General features: G+C 33.4%; 2 protein-coding genes across 5 annotated transcripts; both read left to right on the forward strand.

The window, feature by feature from the left end:
• Window positions 1–466: 466 nt before the first annotated feature.
• Window positions 467–8,891, forward strand: LOC127070973 (cystinosin homolog). Of its 4 annotated transcripts, none has more exons than XM_051009645.1 (11): window positions 467–821; window positions 897–1,239; window positions 1,720–1,809; window positions 4,699–4,749; window positions 4,814–4,898; window positions 5,135–5,320; window positions 6,110–6,350; window positions 6,450–6,569; window positions 6,650–6,938; window positions 7,019–7,121; window positions 8,773–8,891. In XM_051009645.1, exons 4-11 carry the CDS (start codon window positions 4,710–4,712, stop codon window positions 8,852–8,854), a joined length of 1,146 nt encoding a protein of 381 aa, XP_050865602.1. In that variant the 5' UTR covers window positions 467–821; window positions 897–1,239; window positions 1,720–1,809; window positions 4,699–4,709; the 3' UTR covers window positions 8,855–8,891. The 4 variants fall into 4 exon arrangements, with proteins under 4 accessions (XP_050865602.1, XP_050865604.1, XP_050865603.1 ...); XM_051009647.1 differs by lacking the exon at window positions 8,773–8,891 and adding an exon at window positions 7,686–8,694; XM_051009646.1 differs by lacking the exon at window positions 1,720–1,809 and having other exon boundaries at window positions 897–1,095.
• Window positions 8,892–8,951: 60 nt separating this feature from the next.
• On the forward strand, window positions 8,952–9,938 carry LOC127070986 (39S ribosomal protein L55, mitochondrial). Its single transcript, XM_051009665.1, has 2 exons — window positions 8,952–9,276; window positions 9,517–9,938. The coding sequence occupies exon 2, from the start codon at window positions 9,518–9,520 to the stop codon at window positions 9,848–9,850; it is 333 nt and encodes a 110-aa protein (XP_050865622.1). The 5' UTR covers window positions 8,952–9,276; window position 9,517; the 3' UTR covers window positions 9,851–9,938.
• The last annotated feature ends 1,971 nt before the right edge of the window (window positions 9,939–11,909 follow it).

The following is an 11,909-nucleotide window of genomic DNA, read 5'->3' on the forward strand; positions in this document are numbered from 1 at the left end:
ATTATTTCTTCTTTTTATATGTAAAACGATTGATTAAAACTTATTGATTTTTCCATTTCACGCATGAATTGCTTTTGAAAGTGTAACGACGTCTCTTTTGTACGAAACGATAACGATTAGCGTGACTGGCATAAAACTTCTTGGCCGTTTATGGCACGATGAGTAAGAAGGAATAAAAGGAGAAGGAGAAGGAGGAGGGGGAGGAGGAAGATGCAAACAATATGCTTTCGTCTATCGCTAACAAGGATCGATCGACGAGTACGTCGCGATCACGATCGTACTGTACTTAAAATAGTATCTTGGATTCTGAAACGGTGATCGAACTAGGCCGATGATATCGATCGATGAACGATTTCGCTGACGTAAGAACGAAACAACCTTACAAATTAATTTTATCTTTAACATTTCGAAATAATTGATTCTTATATACAATAGAATTTTCCGGACTAGAAAGCTGTATCTCACTGAGATATCTAGTAATCCAATAAGCCGGGGTATTTATAAATCTCCGATTAAAACGATTAGATTGTAAAAAAGTTCCGCTTTTACGAAGAAAAAGAAGAAGAAAGGTAAGGAATGAAGGAATTTTAATTCGAGCAAGATAGGACGTAAAATGATATGATAGAAGAAAGAAGAAAGGGTTGACAGGAGAGAGAAAGAGAGAGGAGCATTTGTAGGGTTGGAGGGGAGAAGAGTCTTTTTCTCTTTCTCTACTATAGAAGAGAGAGAAATTTATATATACGAGGAGCTCGTGGTCGTGCAAGTCATTGTGAATCTCGTGTTCGCTGATGTAACGTCTCTCGTATAGGGATATTGCATGGGTACATATAACAGTTCTCTTTATCTCATTTAATCTAGTCTAGGTGTCTCAACGAAATGAAATTACTCGATTTCAGTCTAATCGACTACTCGTTCGATTCGTCGTCTTCTCTTAGTGCCGAAGAAGAAGAAAAAGAAGGAGGAGGAGGAGAAGAAGGAGAAAGAAACGACGAATAAAAAGGGTTCGAAAAGTCGATCGAAGGTCGACGATTTCTCGACGAAAGCGGATCTCTAGAAGAAGAAGAGGAAAGAAGAGGAAGAAAGCTTCGCAAAAGAGTAAGATGAACAAAATAACGAAGGGGATAGATCATCGTTGGCAAACCGGATTGCCGGAAGTCATCTGAATTCGATGAAATATTCGACTAAAGTGTGAATCGCAGGATCGTTCAAAATTCAAAGAGAATAGAGGATAACTTGGAGGTAATTCAAAATAGATTAGAAACTATTTTAGTCGCGACGTCATTTCTGTTATATCACCTTGAAAATGTAAGAAACTGTCGTTTGTGATAAACGAGCGAGATATCGATTGGTCGAGTATGCAAAAAACACCTGTTCGCTAGGAATGCTTTAACTCTATCGATTCTCTCTCTCTCTCTCTCGCTCGTTCGCTCGCTCGCTATCTTTCTCGTTAGACTTAGCAGATTAAAAAGCGTAATACTAAACGTTTTCAATGGAAACAGTTCTATGTTAAAAGCGATTAGGATATATCGATAGATGAATATCAAATATTCAGGTTTATCGATGTACAGTTACTTCAACAAATATTTTTCCAAGATATTTTGTTGATCAAAGTGAAAAATTTGATGTTACTGTACGTAGTTGAATTTCGTATAACTTTGTTGTTAGTTAGACGGATGTCAAAGTTCGCGCGAACAACTTTAAGCTTTCTTTTCTTTTCAGAAAAAATCTAAAAAATCCAAGTCCCTTAAGAAGATCGAAATCTATATTTCAAATTCATCTGAGAAAAAAGGTATCCGAGTTTTTTGATAGGTGAGTGAAAAATACGAAAGGCATGAAGAATGTTGGAATACTTTTGTCATCGAAAAAGAATTTGTTACAATCGCGATTTACGATCACGAGCTAATTTTACTTTGAGAAAATTAAATAACTCGTCGATCGAGACTCACGAGCGTAAGAAACATGAGAAATGAGGAGAGAAAGTAAGGAGGTGACTTCGAACTATACTATCTGTCATTGTCATTGAAAGACGGACAACGCGATTGGCTCGTATCGAGATATTGACCGTGAAACAGAATTGATTCGCGCAAAATCGATTTCTATACTCGCAATCAGCAAAATATTACAAGAGTGTAATTTTATATCGAGAACGACGTTGTTACTTTCGAAATACTAAAAAATCGAATCGTGTAAATTACTCTACGTCATTTATTTATATATCTTCGTTTCGGTCTCTCTCTATTTTTTCTCTATTTTTTTTCTTTTTCTTTTTTTAATCGTTAAAAAAGACCAATAGCGATAACGCGATCAAGAAATCGTTCTAATTAGAAACAAAATAAATTATCGATAGGAGAAAGAAATTATTGCGAAGAACTAGGCTATAATGGTTGGAAGGCTATAATAATCGTGCCACTAAAATAATTTGATATCACATCGATCGCAATAAACCGATTGCGATTTTGCGTATATGTAGATTCTTTTGACCTTGCTGAAAATATAACGTACGATAATTATATGATAGTCATAATATTTTGATAAATAATACAAATTATTTTTTTTTTTTAATATTTGATAAGATCTCTCTCTGCTTATCAAGAAGTCGAGTCATTGTTTAATCGGATTTGTACATACAATCGAATCAATCCTTTTTTCGATCGCACAATATTTATTCGGATTAATTAGGAGTAATATTTTGAATATTTACCAGATATATATTACACTTTTAAAGTCCGCTGACAACCCGTACAAATATTTTCATTGATCTCTCGTCGGAGAGATGAAGATAAACGACGTTACTAATATTCGTAGAATTCTTTCTATTCGTCGCATATTTATTCTCATTCATCGTACGCTATCATTTTTCTTATTTTATCGCACTGACGCCTCTCTTCGATATACCAAATCGTCTCTGTAATCTCGATGGAATTTCACCAAGACTTGACCCACTAAAGTTTATTGAACATTTTTCTATCGTTACGTGAATAATGAGAGAACGAGAAAGATACTTATTTGCAAACAGATATCTCCGACGCACGGACATAGTACACGTGAACGCATCTTCGTTTCGTTCGTAAAAATTTCTAATCTTTTTTGAATTTCGTTCGCGATAATACAGAATACATCGTATCGATCTTCTTTGTTTCTCGATACTTAGAATCCGCACGTCGAACGCATTCTTCGCGATATTTTCAAATAAATAAATTATTTGAAACTTTTGCCTTTTCTTTACCGCATTCGTACGAAAAATGTTTGAAGAAACGATGATGCTTACGAACCACTTAAGGATCGATACGATGATTTACGTTTACGTCAGCCGAAAGGAAAACTTTTCGTAATAAGGTCAAAAATTTTCCAACGCGTTGCTTCCTCCCATATCTTTTTGGAAAATAACAAATTCTTTATAAACACGGAAAGCATTTTCTGATTTACGAAAACAAAAAAAATTCCATAACATCTTGAGAGAATGAAATATTTGTCGTCTCTCTCTTATCGCGATAACATTTCGATAGCTACTTTTAACATTATTTTTAATGTAGCAATAAGTAATGGAGCGTATAAATTATAGACATTTATCATCCGGTCAAACGTCTAGATTTTGTTCTCGTTAATATCCACTTCGTTTCTGCCTATGGGTAGAGTCTATAAGCGAATATCTTGTCAGAAAATTAATTGCTTCAATCGTTTCAATAATCGTCCTCGAGAACTCATCAATCTTTAGGGTCAAAGAATAAAAAAGATCGCGATGTAAATTTCAGTTACATCGTCGATGAAAGATTAAACTATATAAAATATCCTAATCGAGTTTGACGACGGCACTGTAAAACTACGTGTAAACTGATTAACGTGCTTTTTATTGCACGTGTCTGTCCCATCATTGAGTCTATCATCGAGTCTCGATCAAAGTCCCGTTCTTTCGTCGTATATCTTTCTCTCGAAGGTTTTTGAACCTGGATGAAAGAAGCGATGAAAACGGAGCAAAAACCGTAAAAGCAACACGTACTTAAACGTTATGTATCCCCTATTAGCAGGAATGAAAAACTTTATCATTTTTATTGTCCCATACAAACATACGACGACCTTCGAGGTCGTCGTGCTTTTGAGGTTAAGTTCACTGGTGGCGATATCGACTCGAACGTTTTCTCTCTTTTTCTCTGTTTATTTTTCTTTTTTTTTTTTTCTTTTTTTTTCTTTATTATCTCGAACGTGCCCGAGAATATTTTTTCGATGAGTATCGTCGCACGGTATTCTCTATCGTCATCGCGAAAACGTGCGATTGGCACTGAAAAGTTTATCGAGCCATCAAAATTATTCGTCGAGAACACCTGCGACACGTTCGATCGAATACATACACGTGTGAATCCTCGCAGGAAGTGGTAGAAATCGTCGGGCCGATGCAATTTATACATAAAAATATCGAACGTGGCTCGCGATTTCTTAATTTCACCTACGAGTCTCGTGTTACGAGGTTAACCAAGCAACTTTCTCATGCTGTCCGTACTTCGATACTTTCTGTGATATGTCCAGGTTTATAAAACAAGTTTGACGTGCATTTATCTTATATTCTGTGATACGTGCAGGGTTATAAAATAAATGATGACTGTGTGCATTTGTTACTGATCACTCGAAAATGTAGAATGAGCGAGTATTGCTATTTCTGTGTCAAGGATATTATCAATCGAACCCTATGATTCTTTTTTCCAGAAGTCAGAAAAATGATTTTCCTACGTTACATCTGCTTCTTAACGTTGTTAGGTAAGTTTTCAGCGAGAAACGCTATTGTCACAAATCCTATAAAACTGTTCTATTGACATTGTAGTTACTGTATGGGCGGATTTCAACGTTTCGACGCATGATCTTAAAGTATTACTTTATCAAAAGGAAGCTTTTACCGTATACTCGACGTACGTATCTTTAAAATTATATAGTTATTTATTTTTCATTTTATGCGACGTCGTCGTACGAGGAAATTACTTTTTTTTATCTACTTTCGATGCTTCGGCAATGTTGATAACGTTAAGTATTTTCCACGTACTTGCGGCGATACGTTAATATTTGATAGGTGCATAATTAATCGTCATAGATAAGTCCTATTCGTAATATCCCAACGATCATAAAATTTATGGCATTAATTTTGTAGGAAAGCCGTAACAGAGAACGTAACGGTAAGCATAGATATACAGCACAAAGATTTAATTTCGGTCGAGCCGTCCGAATTTAATGTTACAAATGATACGTGGAAAGTACCAACCAAGATATACGTAACAGGTATTGCTGCTGGACATTCAACTCTCAATCTGAATGTTGTATCTTCGAATGCTGCACAGTACGTACATGACACAGATATCAAGATACATATAATCGGTGATAATCGAATAAAATCATTTATATATTCATTTTTATCTCGCTCTTTTTTCTATTTTAGCTTCGATCTTAGATAAACTTCGTTTTTTTTCTAAATAGTTATCCTACATATTTATATTATTTTTATAACATCTTGCAACGCAGTAACATTCGTTGTTAAAATATCGTGTTATTTTAGATTAGTAATAGATTAATTTGTTTGACCGACAGTAGCTCTGTAACAATGCCACATTGTTTGTTTTCTCTGACTAAGCTTCAAAAGATTCCAATCATTACATTTGCCATTTCAGTATTCAACCATAGTTACGTAGATAGCCTCTTGACCTGAGCTTGTCATCGAATCTGAAACTTGAGGTTCGGTCAGTCTATGCCCAGATTTTGAGCTGTCCACTTCCTCCTCTGTGCTAAGATGCTTCTATAGGGTGTTCCGTTATTTCAGTGTATACAAGTGTCAAAATATTTTCCAAAAAAGTTATTAGAAAAACATATTTCTACGTGCCTAGTGATATTACGTTATATAACAATGACTGCTTATAAAATAATTATTATACCTCAAGATCAATTAAATACCCTTAATGTGAAGTAAGAAAATTTCATTTAGTTTTATCGTAGATAAAGTTTAGTTATAATATCAAAAATATTCGATAAAAATATTTCTAATGTTTCCGATTGATGTCGCGAATGAACGATATATTTGAAATATATCTTTGCGATCGTATTTAACAATTATTTGTTCGTTTTTTTTTTACAGTTTTTCGGAAGCATTCGTTAGAGTGACGGTGGAAAAATCGGATACGATTTATCACGTTAGCGTCGTAGTCGGATGGATATATTTCTTGGCATGGAGCATAAGCTTTTATCCACAGATATATAGCAATTACAAACGCAAAAGCGTCGTAGGTCTTAACTTTGACTACTTGTCGCTTAATATCGTTGGATTTATTATGTATGCATTGTTTAATTGTTGCTTGTTCTGGATACCAGAAATAGAGGTACGTTCGCAATAATACGATTTTAATCGACAAAACTTAATTAAGAGAAATGAATCTTTATAGATATTTCTCTTTTGATTATTTTTTTTTTTTTTTCAGCAAGAGTATTTTAATAGGTATCCAAAGGGATTGAATCCTGTGCAAGTTAACGATATATTTTTCTCTCTACATGCAGTATTTGCCACTGTGATAACTATCATCCAATGTTTTATATATGAGGTAATTTGACGAGCGAATCATCGTAACGATATCGATCTACTATCGTCAAAATACATGGATTAATTTTATTGCATTTTTAGACTGGTTCTCAAAGAGTGTCCACGACAGCGCGTATCATTCATGCGATATTCGCGATATTTATATTCACCTCTATGTTACTGGCCATAACGGTAGTAATTGCATGGCTCGACTTTTTGTACTACTGCAGTTATGTCAAACTGTGTATAACTCTTATAAAATACGTGCCACAAGCGTTTTATAACTACCGAAGGAAGTCCACCGTTGGTTGGAGTATTGGAAATATATTTTTAGATTTCACCGGTGGCATACTGTCGATGCTACAGATGATATTGAATGCGTATAATTACGGTAAATGTACTTTAATAATGCTAACGTCGTTCCCCTCTCTTTTGTACATTATATTTTAACGAACTTATTATTAATATTAGACGACTGGGAGAGCATTTTCGGAGATCCAACTAAATTTGGACTTGGATTCTTTTCCGTAGCATTCGATGTGTTTTTCATTATACAACATTATGTTTTATACAGGTATGAGTTAATTCTTAAAATATTACAGTAATTGCCATGTTTAGACAACTTTATATCTGCATGAATAGCGTATAATACGATGCGAAAGGAAACAACTATTAATGTTATTAACTGCATCTTGCATGTATAAATAGAAATATATCACTCGTTGATATATTTATCAATCAATGCTTGGATAAAACGATATTAATATTTTCGAAAAACCGTTTAAGAATTTTTATCGCCGTAGGAATGCATGAATTCATTATCTTATTAACTCGTAGAGAATAAATAGATAGGTAGAGCGAAGTTAACGATATAATCCATTTCAATTGTGATCTTTTAAAAAGTTTAACGTATGATTTATCAAATCTTTTCCAAGTAGAAAAATCGAAAGATTCGAGTTCACTGTGTTCGCCGGATAACAAATAACAATTTGTTTTTCTTTGCTTGGCATTAATATTATTCGTTTCTTAAATATATCGATAATAATTGAAATAAATGTGCTTCGCAAGTGCCGTTTAACTGCTTCTCTCGTCGAATTTAATTCCATGTGCAAGCTAGGGAACAATTTTGATTTTACAGATTTATCAGTGAAAAAGAAATCGACCTGAATGGCAAAGTATAAGCAACATCTATCAACGACATATTTTTAGCATCATCCAATAAACATCCATTATTTCTTTCAATAAAATAAAAGATCGAACCATTAAATAATTTACATAGTTAAAATAATGAATGTAATTTAACGATCCTAACAATGGAAATGCCTGAGCTATAAGAAAGCAAAAATCTTTTTTTGATACAGTAGAACTCATCTTATTTATTTTTGTGTTAGTATTATATGACTGCATATAAACGAAACGTGAAAGTATTTTGATTATAAATACGTATGATATTAACACAGTATTATATTGTAGATATTAAAGAAACTCTTAATAGAGGGTTTTTTTTTTGTATTTGAGGAACGATGAAGTGATGTTTTTTAAGATAAATAATATAAAAGAAAATGATATACAAATACCTAATATATACGTACACACGCACGCGCGCACGCACACACTTAATACGTTCGCAAGAACATTAAACTCTAAATCTCCACTATAGTATAATATGATGTATTTGTTCACGATTATGGAGATGACTACTTACAATTAGTTTAAAAATTAGATTAAAGTTTGAATAAATCGAGAATTGTTAAGTATACGCGATCAAATGTTTTTCTATACTTTATATTAATTTTTGCTTTGTTCTGTTTTGGAAAAATTCTATTTTGTACATTTATAACGAAATAAGTAAAATAAAAACCAACATATATGTCCCAAGCATATTCCCTATTTATTCAAAACCGTTAAGAAAAAATGGTAACAGTATAACGATATACGACTATTTATCTAGTCTTTAAAAAAAAAATCTAACATCTGTTTAATGTTATGTTTGTGTGATATGCATGCCGCATGTATATATTTAGCATGTTTGTGTTACAATTTTCATTTTATAGAGCCGTAATTAAAAATTATTTAGTAATATTTTTTACAATTTGTCCAAAGAGCGAAAAATTTATATATTAAAAAAAAAAAAACAAAACAAAAAAGAGTAGTACTAATAGAAATACGCCTCGTTATTATAAATTCTTTAAATAGATAAAAATTGCTTCAATTCCTTTCCACAGGGACCGTAAAGACTACTTGGACATTCCTGGTGACTGTCATGGAGATTTACAAGAAGGCACTTCTAGCAACACGCTTGCTTAATGATATTCCACCTTCTCAATATATATTTTTTTCTATATATAATGCAATAAAATTATTTATAAATATGACGAGCCGCGCGCAAAGAAAGACTACTACGAGATAACAAAAAAAAAAAAAGACTACAAATATAGAAAAGGCGCAACATTTTTACTCTTATTAGTACAACAAAAAAAATTCGTTTTGAAAGGAAATATATTTTATTATTTTATGTTGCACGCAATAAACACGGAAAAACACGCATAGCACGCAGAGATATATTTATGCTAAAGTTGCGATATTATATTTTTAAAACGTCGATATCTCGAACGAATGTCGACAGACTTTATCAACGCGGATTGGTCGAACGGAGAGATCACGTGATCAGCACAGCATTACATAGAACGTGGTATCGACTGCTGGATTTTCGTCTGTTTAAATGACAGGTAAATTCGCACGTAAATTTTACAATCGACTTCTTGTTCGTTATTACGTAAAATATAAGTAAATAATATAAATTTTCTTATATCTTTTCTATTAGTTACAATAGTTCGATTTTTATCGTACATAACCTCGTCTAAAGAAAATGCTACAAAGTTATCATATATTTATCTTATTTTTTCAATGTTTTTACGTTACGTCGTAAAACTCGTAATGAATTTCTGAAATATTTTTTGGTGTTTCAGAATGAATACATCTTTACTTCTGCGTATCTCAAGGTTTAAACCAATTCTGGTTAAAAACTTGAATTGTTGGACAGCAGCTATAACAAAGAAACACCAGAATGTTTATGTAAATACATATCCTACCGTTCTTGTTCTCCCCGATGGAAGTAGCATAAACATTGAATATAATGAACCGAGAAAAATAATTGTCCTTCCAATCGACATCTCAAAACTTTCGGAAGAACAACAGAGGATTATGATTAGTAAACGCAAGCCAAAGACTAAGATCGTTCTAGACGAGGAGCAAGAAGATGATTTCAATGAAATGAAATATATAAAAATGAAGAAACGATAATTAGAAAAAAAAAGAAAAAAAAAAATACTTCTAATCATATTTAAGGATTTCTGCATGTTAATAAAATGACAAAAAGAATTGACGTAAAGCGCAATAACGTAATGTTTCACTTCCTTTTTCGCATTTATATTACGTCAAATGTCGCGCTATTCGTTGCAATTGCAATGCTGTGTTTTTCTTTTTTTCATTTTTCACACATACATAATTTACCAGATGACCCTGTAGATAGATATAACAATTCAAAGAGCATAGAATTGCGTTAACGAAGTAAATATCGAATAAATTAAATGTAGAGATAATTCAACAACATTATGTAAAATTTGACCAAGTACGAAACCACACGTTACAATTGTCGTGATAATTGTAAATTACGTAATCTAACATGGATTATCTCATTGACCTACGATCATATTTTTTTCTATTGCATAATAAACATTTTCATATTGCTCATTATTATCGAATGAACGAGTAAATAAATTCAAATCGATCGATGACGCGCTCGAGAAGGAAAGAATAAGTCTGATCGTTTTATATTAAAAAAAATCGAGTCGTATACGCATCGAAGCATATCTTAGCAGTATTTTTCGTTTATAAAACTGATGCGTTTATTTTTTTCTTTTAAGAGATGGCCAAACAAAGATTGAAAACTTTCTCCGTTTAACGCGTCCGTCATCTTCCTCTTTCTCTCCCTTTTCCTCTTACGTGCTCCGAGTCCGCGCTAACCACAAATAATTGTCGTACGTACAAAACAGAAAATAAACTTTCGAGTAAGTGCTATGATAATACTCGAGAGCTCGTCGTAATATGGAAAAGCGAAAGTAAGTCTAATGTAGGTGTCATTAATCGACGATAAGCCGGACTTGCACTTTCAAAGAGGGAAGTAAATATTTGTTCGCGTATAAGAAAGCATAGAAAGGACTATAACGAGCTAATTGATTTTTCAAGAAACTTTACTTTTTTTTCGAAAAATTAGTTATTCCGTACGCACGCACGCACACACACACACATATATATTTATCGAATTTGAAATTGAAAAATGATTTTATCGAAACAAGCGACTACTGGCACGTCCTCTAGACGTATATTACGTAATTACATACGATTTTGCTCGGTCGATTTCACAAATTGGATGCCGCAATAGGCCACTTTTGTATTTTCCGAGTTTCTGCGGGTAGATAAAGGTTCACCGTGCCGTGATTCAATATTTATGGTATAATGCATATTAGATATCAGAGCTCTCGATTATCTCATCATCGCTTATCGTTTACTTTGCCGTAATGGGAAGGAAGACAGAGATACGAGTCCTATATCTTTCGATGTTTTTTTACGATTTCAAAGTAATTACTCGAAGAATTTTGTTGGACGATTAAATAGTATTCGAGAAATCGATTAGCACCGTTCTTCGTGATATAATATTTGGTAACGCGCTATACATCACAATGGCAAGCACTTTCGATGACGGTGAAACTTTTCTATTGCGACAACTCGAGAAAATTCTGCGGTCTTAGTTAGGCAATGCAATGAAATATTCGAAGCACCTATAAGGTGCCAAAATGTAATTAGTATTCGAGCTCGACGAATAGGACGCATCAAACGCTAATCTTCTTCGTTTCATCGTCGAAGAGCGAAATGATCGATTAACGTTGTTAGCAGAAATTGACGTTACCGATGATCGTTTACTCTTCTACAAGATTTAATAAAATTATAATCGTGATAGTCGAATAATAATCGAATCGATGAGATTAATGATTATCGATCATAAAAATCCCAAGAGAAAGTACTCTTACTCTTCCAGAAGATCGTTCGCAATTTTGGAAATAGAAAAGAAAAAAAAATTTCTTTCGAATTCGATTATAGCTCGACAAGAAAATGAACGTCGAAGAAGGAGAAGAAGAAGAAGAAGAAGAAGACAAAGAGAAAGAAATTCGTTGTGACGAAAGATCATTTCTAATGGATCGTGGTGGCATTATCGATAGACCAGGTAGAGAGGAAATCATAGTAGCTGAGGCCATTCGCTTATGGCAGGTAAAGAGACGGTGTAACTTCTCGGTGGGAGTCA

The sequence above is a fragment of the Vespula vulgaris genome, chromosome 20 (genome assembly GCF_905475345.1).
Source record: "Vespula vulgaris chromosome 20, iyVesVulg1.1, whole genome shotgun sequence".
Lineage (NCBI taxonomy): Eukaryota > Metazoa > Arthropoda > Insecta > Hymenoptera > Vespidae > Vespula > Vespula vulgaris.